Raw genomic sequence first — 17,876 nt, forward strand, 5'->3', positions numbered from 1 at the left:
GTAGCACAGAGAGGACTAAGATACAAGTTTCCCCTTTTCATTTTATCCATATCTGCCTGACATTCAGCAGCTTCCCCCAAAATGTGCATAACAATTATAAGTAATCCTCCACTTGCAACCGTTCAGTTCTGATGGACCTACCTGGGAGCTACTTCCAGTCTGGATTCGAAGTCTGATGGTAAGCCCTATGATCAAACTTTGGGAGTTCAAACTGGGTCATATTTACGGCCACCTGCAGTGCCCCAGAGTCACAAAGCTGCATTTTACGACACATTTGCAGAAAACCAGCATTTATGTCCGGTTTTGGGGGAAACCGCTCTCATAGGGAACCATTGGTTTGCTGAACGACCACAGTATTACTTTAATGATAATGAGCCTGGCACAATCACCACAAAAAAGGTCATAAAATTGATTATATGACCATCATGACATACAGTCTTGATGGACAGGCTGTCATTACAGTCGTAAGTCAAGGACTATCTGTACTTGGGTGCCTATTATTTTGGTAACAGTAATTGCTTTCAGATCAATGTGAAATATCTGTGTGGTGGTTACAAAAAATTGTTCTTATCTACTTTAGTGGTAGCTTTATAAGCCATGAAGACACAGTGTCTCCTAAAGAAGGAGATACAGTCCAATCAAATTCTGGGCAGCATGACCAGAAGCTCAAATCACATTGAAGAAATAGTACAGTAGAAGTTAGAAACAGAAGAACAGCACAGGAGATAGTAAATTCACGAAGGAATAACAAGAAACTGCATGTACAGCCATTCCTGATATTTAAAAAAAGACATATGTACAGGATTGGTGGCATAGTCAAATTCCATTTTATTAAAAGCATTTCCTTATACAGGTTCCCTGATAAGTTATATCCCTGAGCTTTCAGCTCAGGGATAACAAGTGCAAATGAGAGCATATCTTAAACAAAATGGATGCAATGGTCAAGACACACTCCGATGTTCTGAATTTGGGAGTTGCTTTCTTTCTGCAAAGAAGAGTTCAGTGGAAATTAGAAGTTGGGCTACGTGATATTTGTTTCCTATTACACCCAACTGTCTCCATGCATTCCTTCATATGGCCTACATGTTCACAGCTCATTAGATATTAAAAAGAATTTTCTTTTTTGCAAATGTTGGAGGGCCTTGGTAAACTGAAATGTCAAAATGCATTTCTGGAGGCAAGGCAAAGAATCATGTGTTAATCCAGTAAAGTAAAAACAGTGGTAATTGAACATTTGCATGATGCATTAGCCTACAGAAAATAAGATAATTTTCTTGCCCAAAAGTGCAAATACAATCAGTAGTTGAGAACTGAAGATACCATGCACAAAGTTGTTTACTGCCTGGTCCTTCATGATCGTTAAATGTTAATGTAAATGCTCAAATGTTTTGGTTGAAATATGAACTTTAGTCCTTTAGCATCTTATGAGCTGTTTTTAAAAAGTTATTATTTTCTGTTATATTGCATGGGTGTATTGAGACAGACTTAGAGGCTTAATCTAGGACTTAAACAGTACAGAAATCAACATGAGCTAATAATTCCCTATGCTGGCTTGTAGGATATTGGGTTTTACATTTTGGACACTCCAGGAAACTTTCATCCAGAAGGCTTATACGTTTTGGTGAAGAACGTTTGTCTTGTATCATCAACTTGTCTTCAAAAGCAGCCTGGAAGTTATCTAAGACTTCTAAACCTCCATCACGTTCTGGAAGCTTCTGGAAAAAAAACTGTTGCATTTAAATATGACAGTATATAATTTATAATGCATGCCAACGGTATTTCTTTTAGGGGGTCAAATATCTAAATATAATTGAACTAAAACAGGATATCTGACTGGAATGTAACAGAATCTAGTGATGTGTAAAGGAAAAAAGACATTAATGTTTTATATCAGAAGTCTATCTGACTGTCTTAATATTATCTACCATGTTTCTAAATTCCCCATCAGATGCCGTTTTAAAACCAAAGACAAAAGTACAGAACCGAATAGTCAGAAGTTGCAACAGTGTGTGAAATTGTTATAAAAACAACACACCTGGCAAATAAAATACAAACTCATCAACAATTGCAGTTCAGGATATATGCTGTATGTGGAAAATGGAAAGGATGTCTTAGGGCTGTGTAGGTCTAGTTTTGAAGAGCAAAATGTACTTCAGAGTCATATTCAGCCTTTCCCCAAGACTGAACAGCAATCATATCTCAGAAAAAGACTCATGTGGGTTATGGTGTTCCTGACAGATGCTAGAAGTACATGTACACCTGCTGTAAATATTTCCTTTCCTTTTCTTTCCTTTCCTTTCCTTTCCTTTCCTTTCCTTTCCTTCCCCTTCCCCTTCCTCCATGCATCCATCCAATTTATTGGCTGCCCATTTTACCACAGGGCAACTCTTATTTTGCCTTTCATGCTGGATCTCTGCACAGCTGAAGTAAAGATTCAGTTTTTAATTAATTCACCAATAAATACTTACTGAGGGCTCAAGACGAGTAATTTGGTCTCTTGCCTTCCGCAGTTCCTTAAGGACTTTGTTCAACTGGATTTGCAGGTTCTGGCGATCTAGTTTTTCATTCTCAAAGTCTAATGTGCATGACTGGATCTAGAAGAAAAGAACTGGATGAAAAATGAAATGACCTCCTGTTTTGTTTTTTTCATATCTGATAATTATATGATATAATTATATGATATAATTATATTATAGATAAAAAGGGAAGAATAGTTTGATAAAAGAAGTAAAGACTTGTAAAGACTACAAAGGGGATACAATTAATCCTGAATGAATTTTAAATTCATATTCTGTTCAAAACTTCAACATGAGCAGTCATTAATGACAAATTACATTAATAACATTACGATTTCCGGACCCTAGAAATGTATACTGTTTCTATATTAGAACACATTTTTTACATTAAAATGAATATTACAGTCATGGATATTAGTCACAGAGATCTATGCTCCGTGTGAGAGAGAGCATAATTTCGTACCTGCTGTTCCAGAGCTGCTATTCTTGTCTGTTCTTCTTGCTGTTTTATCAAAGACTTGTGGAGCAATTCAACCTGTAAAATATGAACAGGGGATTATGTGACAATCAGTACATAAAAAGCTTCCAAATAATAGATAGAAGACATTTCCATGGGTTTATTTTGCTACATTTCACTACTGCTGTAATGAAAAGAGGGACAGCATGAAGAGGAGCAAGGTCTCCTTTTCTTAACCCTTATGACTCCCAATTTCTTCTCAGCTGCTGTATATTGGTCCAAATACAGATATAACCTTCAATAGCAAACCTAGACAGGATGCAGATGTATTCATGCCTTTATCACCTTTGTTGATATTTAAAGCAATGTTGGGTCAATATATTTAGAGCAGACGGTTGAAGATCCGCATGCTACAAATACAGGCAGTCCTCGACTTACCACAATCGAGCCCAAAATTTCTGTTGTTAAGTGACACATTTGTTAAGTTTTGCCCCATTTTAATGACCTTTCTTGTCTCAGTCGTTAAGTGAATCACTGCAAATGATAAGTTAGTAACCCTGTTGTTAAGCGAATCTGACTTCTCCCTTGGCCTTGCTTGTCAGATCGCAAAAGGAGATCACATGACCTTGGGGGACAGCAACGGTCATAAGTATGAACCGGTTGCCAGGCATCTGAATTTTGATCATGTAAAAGGATGCTACAAAGGTCGAAACTGTGAAAAATGGTCGTAAGTCACATTTTTCAATGCCGGCATAACATTCAACGGTCACTAAATGAACCGTTTTAAGTTGAGGACTGTCTGTACAATTCCCTTCTACCTGATTTATTTCACTCACTGCCAAAATCAGGGTTAAGATATGCACCCAGGTTGTTAACCACATTAGCAGAACCATTTAAAGGGGATTTATTTTTAATCTGTCTTTAGACAGACACAACTATGGTAATCCAAACCCAACCTTCCACCACTAAAATGGAATGAACCTGCAGTAGCAATACCCTGAATTCCCAACCTGCGGGATGAGTTTGGGAAGATAAAAAGGCATCTAGGCAACAGTACAAAGACCTGAATTGAGAGGGTATGTGCACGCTTCCTTTCTTCATCCAGCTTTTTCCTGGTCGCTTCATGTTCATGTGTAACTCTTTGCAAGAGCTGCCCTTTGTGGTGGTTTTCATCCTGAAGAGCCTTAATATCAGTTTGCTTCTGCAGCTTGAGGAGGCCTTCTGCATTCACTGCCTCCTGCTTAATTTCATCATACTTCCTTTGCAGTTCGTTAAGGTCAGCATGTAGCTGGGAGACTATTCGCCTTTCTGCTTCCAGATTCCTTTCTGCTGTGGCCAACATCTGCTCATAATATCTCTGCTTGTCTCCTTTTATGAATTCCACCACAGGGGAAAGGACACAGAGAAGAACAAAAAAAGACATGAAAAAATGAATACACAAATTTGTGAAAACATGAAGGCCAACAGCATATTGCACTTTAGATGTAAGAACTGAATTATAGTATCTCACATGTTGGCATCTCCTCCTAGTGAGTCCAGAAATCATAATCACAGTAGATCAGGGGTGTCAAACTTAAGGCTGCTTAAATCTGGCCCGGAAATATCAAACAACCTCTGCCGGCAAAATGGGCTGTGGGGGAGGGCACATGTGGCCCCCACATGGCCTATTTTCAGCCTCCCCGGCCTCCTGCAGCACTGCTGGCCAAAAAGGGCTGCACAGAAGCCCCACGAGGCCTGTTTTAGGCCTCCCCACCCTCCAGCAGCACTCTGCAGGCCAAAAACAGGCCACATGGAGGCCAAAAATGCCCCCTGCGCGACCCACTGTCAGCCGCTAGAGTGCTGCAGGCATCCATGGAGGCCGAAAATGAGTCACTGTGTGTGTGTGTGTGTGTGTGTGTGTGTGTGTGTGTGTGTGTGTGTGTGTGCATGTTTTGGCTGGCAAAGTGCTGCAGGAAGCGTCTATCCCATCTCCCCCCTGCCGTTCCCTGCCTCCCCTTCCACTAGCCCTTGGAGAACTACAATGCTGATCCACCCCTCAAAGAAATCCAGTTTGACACCTCTGTAGTAGATTCTTGGATTTTTTTTTAATTTAGCACCCATACTATAAAATGGGAAACCTGATTTAATTGTATTCTGATGCAGACACTTCTTATAGCTTTCCATATGGCACTTTGTATTACTGGAATTCTACAGCATATTCCAAGGGTACTACAGTGCTTGATGTACCTCTGTTCAAATCCCTAATAAGGTTCATTTAGTGACCTTAAAAACCAACAAGCACAAATAGATTAGTCCACAAACCTAGTCCATAAAATAACCTTCTCAATGATGAAGATCCAATGTTGACAGTTTCTTCCATACCGCCATTCCATCTTTGAATGTGTTGTTATAACAACTTTTGTAGTTCAAATAAAAAGTCCTACTAATATGCTATTTTTGACTATCAAGAGCCCTTCCTTCACTAATTTCATATGGTAATGATGATATGAGTTTTGTAAAATGTATCTTGGAAATTGTAATGAAAGTACAAGGCTACAATCTCTAGTCCACATTCGCATTTCTACCATCATTCAAGATAAAGAGAGAACTTAGGGATGCAGGGATGGAGAAATGTTCTAAACCCTTCCTCTCCTCTATACAATAAAATGTCTTTAAAAACTAGTGGCAGAACTTGGGAAAACAACCACTAGTGGTATAGCAGGGCAGGGAGGAGAAAATTACCACTGTTCTTCTCTAGTTTCTGATTACAATGGGATGCAGGAGAAATCTTGGAACAGAAGGAGCATGATTCCAGGACAACTACTCAACAAGAATAGGAAAAAACATTACTGGGAGATACTGCACTAGAATTTTGATCCTTATGTTTCCAGACTTAAGTTTAAAATTTTATCAACTTTAATCTTTCTGGACAATTTTAGGGAACAGGGTGCTAATGTCAGCAATGCCAATATGTCTCATGGCATATAGATGCTCAATCAAATATAGCACAGATTAAAAAATATAATACTAATATCTATTCAGGCACAAAACAAATACCTAATAGCAGAAGAATTTCCAAAAGCAAACAAAGTGTGAAACTTGTTATCAAGAGGTCTTGCCTGCATCTCTGTACTATGGAAGTTGTTCTCAGAAATATTGTAAACTCAGTTGGAATGATAAGCATTTTTCAATCAACATCTAAAAAGCAAGTTTTATATGCCAGACCAGATCAACAAATCCTGTTTTCCTATTGACAAAATTGGGAGTCTGGGATCTAAACAATGACCGGAATGTATTTTCTCTCCCACTCTCCCTCCTAAAAAAAGTACAGTGGCACAAAAGAGTTTTTAGAAGAGCTCTTCTTACAGCTACAATGTTTTGAACAATATATGGAAATCTGACCAATATAAGTTTTTTTTTTTTTTGATGCTACGCAGTCTGGAGACTAATCAGTCTATACCTTCTGCCCTAGCTCCTTTTGCTTGTTCTTGGATCACAGTTTTTAGCTGCTGTTCCAGGTCAAATATTCGTGCTAAGAGACTCTGAACATAAGCTTCCCGTTGCTGGTCATATATTGTCCACTGCTGGTTTTTCTCTAAAGCCTGTAAAGAGATTTGAAAGTGAGTGAGACTTCAATGAGAAAAACAACAACTATTTGTTTTATCTCCCTTTTCTGTAAATCAAATATATCAAATGCATGTTATTTGCAAGGTTTCTTTTGCATGACTCCTACTATTAACACGACATTTCAGTAGAATACAGCTTACAACCACAATGGAACCTCAAATTTATATTGCTGAGTGAGACACTTGTTAAGTGAGTTTTATTTGCCACAGTTGTTAAGTGAATCATTGCAGATGTTAAGTTAGTAATACGGCTGTTAAGTGAATCTGGCCATTGACTTTACTTGTCAGCTTGCAAAAGGTAAATCACATGACCTCCGGGACACGGCAACCATCATAGAGATGAACCAGTGGCCCAAGCAGCCAAATTTTGATCATGTGACCATGGGAAGGCTGCAATGGTCATCAATGTGAAAAAAAGGTTGTAAGTCCCTTTTTTCAGTGCCATTGTCAATTTGCATGATCACTAAATGAACTGTTGTAAGTCAAGGACTACCTGTACAGCAGAAGCAAACACTAAACCAGTGAAAAATTATCTCTGTATTTTTTCCTTCATTCTCAGCACACACTGCTGTTGGAAATTATAAATTGATGTGGTTCAATATAGAGTGATAACTAGTCACAACAGTGTTTGAAAACTACTTTCAAATATAACTTGAAAAGAAACAGGTTAAATTAGACAATAGATTTGGATATTATTTAATATCCAAAAATTATTTAATTTAATTTTTAACGCAACCCAATAGAAGGAACAATGCAATTCTATGCATCTACTCAACAGTGAATTCTAGATTAAATCAACAAGACTTCAGGCAGCCGTATGATGATATCCCAGTACATTTGTTACATATTGTTCCTTGGCTTGTTCAAACTATGAGTCACATAAAAGTAGGACAGTGGCAATGAGCTTGAAGAATTAGAACAAACTCATTTATCACAGGCTCCAAACCATGCTTTTTTAGGTGTAGGCCACATTGAGAATCAAACTTGCTCTATCACATGCCAATAGTTATTCAACTATTCTAGCACCTTTTAGATGGGCTAGGTACCTATGACAGTACAGTCATACACATGTATGAGAGTTGTTAGTGAAATAAAGTATAAATTAGGAAGGAAGGAAGGAAGGAAGGAAGGGAGGGAGGGAGGGAGGGAGGGAGGGTGCTAAAATGAGGCTAGAAAAAGAATACAAGTAAAACAGATGGCTTGAGAGAGAATCAAAAAGAAACATTTAAAATAAGCCACGTTGCTTATTTTGGCCACAAAAGCCTCCCCACCCCACCCCCGAAGAATGATGTATTGCTGGAGATTACAGATAGTTCTTGATTGTTGAACCATGGTTCAAAATTACAGCCACCTTGGAAAATGTTATTTGCTACCTATGCTCGCATTTATGACCATTGAATCACCCCGCAGTCACATGATCACAATCTTGGTGTTTGGCAACCAGCTCGGATTTCTGATTACCTCAGGCAATTTCCAACAAAAATCTGGTTGGGGAATTCTGGGTGCTGAAGTCCACAAGTCTTAAAGTTGCCAAGGTTGGACACCCCTGCTTTAAAGCCTCCCCCAAAATTAGTGACTCCAATACAATTTTAAGGTTGTCCTTCAAGTATACTTAGCTCTATGAAGCTGCGAAATGTTTTTATGTCTTCCCAAGATATACAGCTTAATGTTTAAAGGGTTTATAATTTTTTGTTCCTTTACATGTAGAATTTAGGGCCAAAGTACACAATGAATTCAATATGCGGCTTCCTTACAAATTGTATTTTTTGTAGTATTTATTTATTTATTTATTCATATTTTTATACCGCCCTTCTCCGAAGACTCAGGGCAGTGTACAGCCAATAAAACGACAAGAATCCCCAAAAATTTAAAATACACTATCAAATTTAAAAAACAGATTCAATTGCTGTAACATTAAAATATTAGCTAAAATTTATCAAAACTAAAACCTAGGTAAAACCCTATAAAAAACCCACTAAAATCCCCATACTAAAATCAATCAGGCCAGCCCCGCTTGGTGAAAAAAGAAAATCTTGAGCTCGCGCTTAAAGGTCTGGAGATCAGGGAGGAGACGGAGTCCCACCGGCAGCTCATTCCATAAAGCCGGGCCCCCCACAGAGAACGCCCTTCCCCTGGGGGCCGCCAGCCGACATTGACTAGCCGACGGCACCCTAAGAAGACCCTCCCTGTGGGCACGCACTGGACGTATCGGACAATGGGAGGTAATTGTCGGCAGCAGGCGGTCCCGTAAATATCCCGGTCCAATGCCATGGAGCGCTTTAAAGGTGATAACCAACACCTTGAAGCGCACCCGGAAGACCATCGGCAACCAATGCAGCCTACGCAGGAGAGGTGTTACATGGGAGCTACGAGGAGCTCCCTCAATCCCCCGCGCAGCCGCATTCTGCACCAGTTGGAGCCTCCGGGTGCTCCTCAAGGGGAGCCCCATGTAGAGAGCATTGCAGTAATCCAGACGGGAAGTGACGAGGGCATGGGTGACCGTGCATAACGCGTCCCAGTCCAGGAAAGGGCGCAATTGGCGAATCAGGCGAACCTGATGAAAAGCTCCCCTGGCGACGGCTATCAAATGATCTTCTAAAGACAGCCGTGCATCCAGGAGAACGCCTAAATTGCGCATTCGATTCCCTGGGGGCTAACGATTCGCCCCCCAGTCAGTGATGGAGTAAGCTGACTGTGCTGGGACGCCGGCATCCACAGCCACTCCGTCTTGGATGGGTTGAGTCGGAGCCTGTTCGTCCCCATCCAGACCCGAACGGCCTCAAGACACTGAGTCATCACATCAACGGCTTCATTGGGGTGGTTCGGGGTGGAGATGTACAATTGAGTGTCGTCAGCATACAGCTGACAGCTCACCCCGAAACCACGGATGATCTCTCCTAGCGGCTTCATATAGATGTTGAACAGGAGGGGCGAGAGAATCGACCCCTGCGGCACCCCACAAGTGAGTTGCCTAGGGGTCGATCTCTGCCCCCCTGTCAACACCGTCTGCGAGCGGTCGGAGAGGTAGGAGGAGAACCACCGTAAAACGGTGCCTCCCACCCCCAAGCCCTCCAACCGCCGCAGCAAGATACCATGGTCGATGGTATCGAACGCCGCTGATAGATCTAACAGGACAAGAATAGAGGAACAGTATAAGTGTGTGGCAGCTGATTTGGTAGAAGGGAAATGTATGTGTATTATTTCTATGGTGCCATTGGAGTTTTTTAACATTACTCATTTCATACGTGGACTGTGTGACTTTTTGTCCATAATTAAAGCCCTAATTAATTCTGTCTGTCTATTTCTATCTCTCATCTATCTATCTATTTATCATCTATCTATCTATCTATCTATCTATCTATCTATCTATCTATCTATCTATCTATCTATCTATCTATCTATCTATCTATCTATCTATCTATCTATCTATCTATCTATCTATCTATCTATCTATCTATCTATCTATCTATCGTTTTCAAGTCATTTTTCACTCCTGGTGATTGCCTGGATTGCCTTGCAGTTTTCTTGGCAAGATTTTGAGATAGCATACAAGAAGATGCCATATAAATGCATAAAAATGATATCACAGTATCCATAAGTGGTTGCTTAGGTTTAGAAAAAAATGAATGGTCCTTGCTGAAATAAAATTTCCACAAAAGTAAAGCAATGCATTTAATGTGTAGTATTACATGTAGGAGATTAAAAGACCCTGTCAAGAAATTCCTTATTCCTTTACAGATAAAAAGCTTATGCAGGTCAAACAATTTAATAATTATTCAATTTTTAAACTTTATTTGAATCCATATGGCTTTCAATAGCTCAACAAAAGCTTTTCTTTACACAGACATCATTTGCATTATATTAAAGTAATCTTTGAATTTAAGAATAGTTTTCATGAGGCATAAAGGTCACTATTAATGGAATTTAAGGCACTTGCTTTATAGCTCAGAGTACTATTTTCACGGCCCTCTTTATATTTTCCTTAAAATGAAGAAAAAAAACAGAGATATAGACAAGATAGCAATATTTAGATGTAATCTAACAATGTTATAGGCTTTCAGTCCCTGGCCTTGTTTGAAGTAAGCGGATTGAACTATACTGCATTTTTGTTTAATCATCCATTCTTAATTGTTACTGGAACTGGATGTGCCATTTCATAGCAAAAGTGGCCAAGGCATAAACAGAAAGCCCACGTTAAGCTTTCAATATGGTTTGACCCTCTTTTCCAGCTAAGAATGGGAAATGAAATGTTGGCTGCCTGCCATACCTCCAATATGTTTGTTTGATTCAGAAAAGCAGAGAAATATTTTAAAGCTTCAGATGCAGGTCAGGTGCACAGGCTTAACTGCTGACCAGATGCTCTTTGTGTGACTGAACTATAGCAGCAGCTAATTAAGTGGGGGAGGCATCACATCAGATCAGGGTTCTGCCTACAGACAAATACACAAATAGTTGAATGGATAAATTACAATTTAATTGATTTATTGCAATTTGGATGAGATAATGTGCTGTTCTTTGAATGGATACATTCCAAAACATTGAGGATAAAAGTATAATTTATTCATGACATTGGAGGAGATCCGCGTTACCCTAAGGTAGCAAAAAATAAGGAGTCTGCTTATACCTTTTCAGATTAGGGCATTTTAAATTTTACTGATAGTGACTCATATATAGTATAATGTTGAGCTTACAAAAGTATGGCATAAACCGGCAAGTTATTAGCTTTTGTTGCATAGCATTTTATAATTAGCTCACTTTCATGCAGTCCATGGAACCAAATTCAATTCCTGCCTCCACCCTGAATGAAAAACTGAGCCCAGATTTAGATCTGTCTCAGCCAGTGCTGGGTTGCCCCCGGTTTGGACCGGTTCTGTAGAACCAGTAGTAAAACCGGCGGGAGGCTCCGCCAACTGACCCAAATGCCATCAAAACTCTTCTGTGCATGAGCAGAAGAGCATGCGCATGGGCAGGATGCGAACCGGTAGTAAAGGTAAGTAGAACCCACCCCTGGTCTCAGCACAATATCTGAACTGGTGCTATACATTATTTTACAGGGTAATATAATCATATGCAAGTAGTCCTTGGTTAACAACCACTCAGTCGGCAACCGTTCAAAGTTTTATAAGGTTGCTGTTACAAGTACAGTGAATGGTACTTCCAATTATTCCTCAATTGTGGGTTGATCCTAGTATTCCCATTGTAACATGACTGTGGGGAGCTACAGATCTGATTGCTTTCCAAAAAAATAATAATGCATTTTTTTATTTGATCCTAATCTCCCTATTACAGCTACATTCCCATATATTCTTTGTTGGAAAACCAGCGGCAATAGCTCCAACAGGCTAACATAGGATAATTCTACATTATTTGTATTTATGTAACAATATTTTATGCCTTAAATAAAACGTATCATGTATTTGATAAAATGCCTTACATCTTTCAGTTGAATTTCAACTTCATGTATGTTGATTGGCGTTCCAGCACAGAGCACTGCCTTTTCCTGTTAAAAAATAGAATAGCGAAACAGTTCAATTCCATTAACTGAAAGCAGATGTCTGTGTGTTGAAGATAGGAGCAGGTACTGCTACGTTATGCCTTGAAAGCACTGGGTTTCTGTAATTTTTCAAACTGCTGAAACATTCAAGATTCTACATATCATATTTCTACTAAATATTTCCTTCTGCAGAATAAAAGGGCTTGGCAAATTTAAAAATACTTAACCGGATGGAACCTAGTTAAATTTAGATGAGAGACCACATACAATCCTATGGCTCACATCTTGGGAGGGAGGGAGGGAGGGAGGGAGGGAGGGAGGGAGGGAGGGAGGGAGGGAGGAAGGAAGGAAGGAAGGAAGGGGAAGGCAATGGCAAACTGTCTCCGTACCAACATCAACATGGTCCTTACTATGTCATCATGATGAGTTGAATTGACTGAAAGGAGATTCTTTAATAAATTACAAATAGCAAAGTTTCATGTAATTGGCAAAAGATGACAGAAATTCTAAAAGTATTTGGATAAGTGTCAGATTACCTGGACTAGAATCTATTATTTTAAAACATTGTATATTACAGCTTCAGGATAAAAGAGTAATATGTCCCTAATCTATACAGTTGGCATATATATATTTGAGTTTAGCTGTGCTAATTGTTTTGCATAATGGCTGATATGTTTCAATTAACCAATAACTATAAACATCCTTCCGGATTTGGACAAATACCTGAGTTATCACTGCAGCGTTTGGTATTTTAATTTTCAAACTCTATAGGATTGATATTCTACTGCCATCTACTTTCAATAAGTGGTACTTTTCTAATCCTTTCCTATAATGTCTTAGCTAATCAGATCAGTGGAATCAAATTTATAATCTGTTCAACTTGGCTTTTAACAGAGGAATTTCTACAAAAGCACTTTTTAGCATCTAGTATGAGTTTACATAGAAATAAAAATTATGTATGTCCATTTTTCATCTATCCTTACAGTTGACTTAATTACACAGAGTTATCAGTTAAGTTTTGCTCAGAAGCCCCCGTGTGGCTCAAATGCTATGAAAACCTGATCTCCCATTAGACATAACAAGAAGCCAGGACATTCTAGGACATTTATTCTCGCTCAGCAGAATAATCCAAAATTAAAATATTCTGTATGGATCACTATATCTGTCCAGTAAGTTTAAATTAAAGATGCTAAAGATTATAATTAACTTCATTGTTACGAGCACTTACTCAAAACAGTAGAATTTTAACAGAATTTCAATTTAAAAATGGAGCATTATAAAAATAAAACAGAGCATCAAATATATAGATTTACTAAAAACAAAAGCAACAAAATACATAAGGAGTGAATAATATCTTAGGCTAATTCAAACAGCGGTAGAGAGACAGACAGAAATAAATTAATATGGATTTATTAGCTGTACCAGACTGTTTAGTTAAGAGTTTCGAATACTGAAATGTCAAATTTAAAATTTATCCCGAAGGACCATGAGATCACTATTTTACTAATTTAACTGCTCTCTTGAAAGTCATTTCTGAAATATCTGCTAGGAGGGAAACAATAAGAACAACATCTGTTTTTGCTATGTCTGATTGTTAAGGGGGATGTGACTAAAATGTTATTCCAGTTTCAATAAAAGGGACAACGAAGGATACATGCAGTTGATTCAATTTCCTTTAAGAGACAGGGGCATAAAAAGTCTTGCACAGGTGTGCCATTATATTTCTCTTCCAGATGAGCGGAAATTAAGGCTCCAAGTCTGGCTAATGTAAAAACTCTTCTCTATGTTCAATACAAAATGCTGGCATGTTATAATATGGCACCTGTGAATGGTTTCCCTAACATGCTTAAGTTAGAGAGTTTCGCAGCAAAACCTAGGTCCTTTTTAAGTCTAAGTTTGCAGTAAAGCTTAGATCCTTTTTAAGTCTAAGTTCAGAATCAGCTATTTTTTTATATACCGTATATACTCGAGTATAAGCCGACCCGAATATAAGCCGAGGTACCTAATTTTACCACAAAAACTGGGAAAAACTATTGACTCGAGTATAAGCCGAGGGTGGGAAATGAGGCAGCTACTGGTCAATGTAAAAAATAAAGATAGAGCCAAGTAAAATAACATGAATATTTATTTGAACGAAAAACAATAAAAGTGCAAAAGGGGGAAGGAGGATTCCCAGCTTTAGAAAATTTAGAACTACGCCGCCTTTGGTATGACCTGAGCATAGCTCATAAAATTATCTGCTACAATGTACTTCCTATCAATGACTACTTCAGCTTCAACCACAACAATACACGAGAACACAATAGATTCAAACTTAAAAGTGAACCTCTCCAATCTAGATTGCAGAAAATGTGACTTCAGTAACAGAGTTGTTAATGCCTGAATGTGCTACCTGACTCTGTGGTCTCTTCCCAAAATCCCCAAAGCCTTAACCAAAGACTATCTAGTATTGACCTCACCCCATTCCTAAGAGGTCTGTAAGGCGTGCATAAGAGCACCAGCGTGCCTACCGTCCCTGTCCTAATGTTCCCTTTAGTTGTATTCCTTTTATGTATTCAATTCATGCTTATATTTATATAATTATTTAATATGTATTTGACAAAATAAAATGAATACAATAGAATAGAATAGAATAGAATAGAATAGAATAGAATAGAATAGAATAGAATAGAATTTTATTGGCCAAGTGTGATTGGACACACAAGGAATGAATGAATGAATGAATGAGTGAATAGAATAGAATAGAATAGAATAGAATAGAATAGAATAGAATAGAATAGAATAGAATAGAATAGAATTTTATTGGCTAAGTGTGATTGGACACACAAGGATCTACCACTTCTTTGGATGCCCTTCCCAAATTGAACACTGCAAGCATGAAAATGAGTCCTCCTTTAGCTTCCAAGGGACCAGGGTGCCTCTGAAGGTCAGTGCTCTAAGTACTAAGAACCCAGCACAAATCTAAGCCTGTATGCACACCAACAGTGAAAATACCCTGCACAGTGTCTCTTGGAAGAGAAGGTTAATTTTCATAGACGTTGGGGTGGCTCTTTTTTTTTTTTGGCAGGGCAATAAGGGTCTCTAATATCATTAAACCCACTTTAGAAGTCTCTGTGTGTGTGTGTGTGTGTGAGAGAGAGAGAGAGAGAGAGGAGGCCCGCTGAGCAAAGCGGCGGCGGGAGGCCGCTGGGGAAACGCGGAAGTAGTCGGAGATCTGCTTGATGGGGCGGATGGGACCTGGGCAGACGCCGATGGCCATGTGCTCCTGGATGCTGATGGGCGGCTTGTCGCCTTTGCGGTGGCTCATGCAGGTGGCGCCCGGGAAGGAGGCGGCTGCGGGGCTGCTGCGGAGCCGCTGGTGCTGCTGGTGCTGTTGATGCTGCTGCCGCCGCCGTTGCTGCCGCCAGGAGAGGCCGCCAGCCCGCCCTGCCGCGCCGAGCGCCCGCCACGCTGCTGGCTGCTGGAGGAGGCGGAGGAGGGACGGAGGCAGCAGCGGCGGCGGCGGCGGGCGGCGGACGGCGGACGGCAACGGGTGGGCGGTGGAGGTGATGTCACCGGCTCTGCCCAGCCCTGCCCAGGCGAGGCCAGCAAAAGGGCCGGGGCGAAGGGGCGACCGAGGACGGGGCTCGCAGCCCAGCTGAGCCGCTACGGAGGGGGAGGGAGGGCGGGGCCGGCTAGGTTCCGGGAAGGCAAACGGGAGGCGTTCGTCCACCGGGATAGACTGCTGGGATCCACCGGGATAGACTGCTGCTGGAGCTGGAGGCTCAAGGAAGGGAAGGAGAGGGGTGGTGGAGCTCAAGGTTCTTTAGCCCTAGACACCTGCCCCGCTAGAGAAGGGAGGAGATCGGGCCGCCAGTCTCCGGGAAGGTAGACGGGCCGGATTCTTACCGGGATAGACTGCTGCTGGAGCTGGAGGCTCAAGGAAGGGAAGGGAGGTGGCTGAGGACGGGCTCGCTTAAGGCTCTTACAAAGCAGCCCTGAGCCGCTAGGGAGGGGAGGGAGAGCGGGCCGGCCAGGCTCTGGGAAGGCAAACGGGAGGCGTTCGCCCACCGGGATAGACTGCTGCTGGAGCTGGAGGCTCAAGGAAGGGAAGGGAGGTGGCTGAGGACGGGCTCGTTTAAGGCTCTTCCAGCAGCCCTGCTAAACCGCCACGGAAGGGAGGAGATCGGGCCGCCAGTCTCCGGGAAGGTAGACGGGCCGGATTCTTACTGGGATAGACTGCTGCTGGAGCTGGAGGCTCAAGGAAGGGAAGGGAGGTGGCTGAGGACGGGCTCGCTTAAGGCTCTTCCAAAGCAGCCCTGCTGAACCGCCACGGAGGGAGGGAGAGCGGGCCGCTAGGCTCCAGGAAGGCAAACGGGAGGCGTTCGTCCACCGGGATAGACTGCTGCTGGAGCTGGAGGCTCAAGGAAGGGAAGGGAGGTGGCTGAGGACGGGCTGCTTAAGGCTCTTCCAAAGCAGCCCTGCTAAACCGCCACGGAAGGGAGGAGAGCGGGCCGCAGTAACTGAGAAAAGCCTGACGAGGCGGCTGGGCTACCTTCTGGCCTCATGAGTCGGCCGTCCGTCCGTCCGTCACTTCTCGGCTCGGCAGCCGGTTTTGAAAAAGGTTCCGTCGCTGGGTTTCGGGACTTTGTTTTTAAAAACACCACCTTCCCTTTTCTCCCTAGTTGGGGCGTTTTCCCAGTTCCTGTTTTTTTCCGCCTTGCCTGTTGAGTTTTACCTGACAAGTTTCTTGCGCTTCCTCGACCTCCCTCCTCCCTCCGTCCTTTCCTTCCCCTCCCTCCCTCCCTGTCTTGTTTGTAGCCCCAGCGTCCCCTTTCGGTTGTATTTAAATCCAGAGCTTGAAACCTCCTCAGTGGGAGGAGAGGAACGTGCGATTTGGCAGCTGACCGCACTTGCACGGGCTGGGTAAGGAGAGCCCTAGACGGCACTGCGCGCTGGGGAGGAGAAAAGAAGAAGCAGCCAAGAAAAAGGGGTGGGGTGGGGTGGGGAAATGAATTTAGGAGGCGAGCGTGTGTGTGTGTGTGTGTGTGTGTGTGTGTGTGTGTGTCTGCGCTACCGTCACCCGCGAGGAATGCCAGCTATTTCTTTGAAGGCGGTGTAGCCAGGCGCCCTTCCTTCGCTTGAAACCCGGAGGGTTTTCACCGCCCCCGCGTGTGTATTTGTCAACAATTATAACTCTTCGGTCGGGTCCCTTGCCTTGCCTCGCCTCTCCCTCGTGCCCTCTCTGTCAACGCTGTCAACAATTATAACCAACGCGGGTAATTGTGCGTGAGGGGTGTCTTGGCGTGTGTCCACATAGGAATAAATGCGCATGCGCGCACTAACGAGAGCTAGCTGCCTGCGGTAGAAAGGACTCGCTGCAAGAGGAAGGGCTGAACGGCTTGGCTCGAGTATAAGCCGAGGGGGCGCTTTTCAGCACAAAAAACGTGCTGAAAAACTCGGCTTATACTCGAGTATATACGGTATATATCTGAAGAACTTTTTGGTAGCCAGTCAAGATCAGTTACTGTATGGACAATCTTGGATTTATTTCAGTTAGCCATGAGGGAGGAAAGGTATCTTCTGAAGTTAAGGCAACCAAAGGGCTTTCAAAGATTAGTTTGAGTCAACCTCTCAGAATGCAATGTCAAATTTGGGCTTTAATCCAGTCAGGTTTACATCTAATCTTAATAATAAAGAATTAACTGGTTACATACAGAAGGGCACTCAGAAATTTTGAACAAACAATTCCAGAGACTGGTGATAGCTGAGATCAGTGCATCATGAAGCAGATAGCACACTACCTTAGCTCTGAAGATTTCAGC

General features: G+C 41.7%; 1 protein-coding gene across 2 annotated transcripts in view; it reads right to left on the bottom strand.

Annotated features, from left to right (window-relative positions):
• Nucleotides 1–810: 810 nt before the first annotated feature.
• CEP55 (centrosomal protein 55) overlaps nucleotides 811–17,876 on the bottom strand; it is a 29,375-nt gene continuing 12,309 nt past the window's right edge. Inside the window, exons 4-9 of one of the 2 annotated variants that reach the window (XM_058189041.1) lie at nucleotides 12,013–12,078; nucleotides 6,413–6,554; nucleotides 4,037–4,341; nucleotides 2,980–3,051; nucleotides 2,469–2,594; nucleotides 811–1,727 (exon numbers count right to left, since the gene is read on the bottom strand). In XM_058189041.1, coding sequence (XP_058045024.1) covers nucleotides 1,506–1,727; nucleotides 2,469–2,594; nucleotides 2,980–3,051; nucleotides 4,037–4,341; nucleotides 6,413–6,554; nucleotides 12,013–12,078 — 933 coding nt within the window. In that variant the 3' untranslated portion in view covers nucleotides 811–1,505. The remainder of the gene's footprint in view (nucleotides 1,728–2,468; nucleotides 2,595–2,979; nucleotides 3,052–4,036; nucleotides 4,342–6,412; nucleotides 6,555–12,012; nucleotides 12,079–17,876) is intronic. The other variant, XM_058189042.1, reaches the window with a different exon arrangement.

This window comes from Ahaetulla prasina, chromosome 6, assembly GCF_028640845.1.
Source record: "Ahaetulla prasina isolate Xishuangbanna chromosome 6, ASM2864084v1, whole genome shotgun sequence".
Taxonomy (NCBI): domain Eukaryota; kingdom Metazoa; phylum Chordata; class Lepidosauria; order Squamata; family Colubridae; genus Ahaetulla; species Ahaetulla prasina.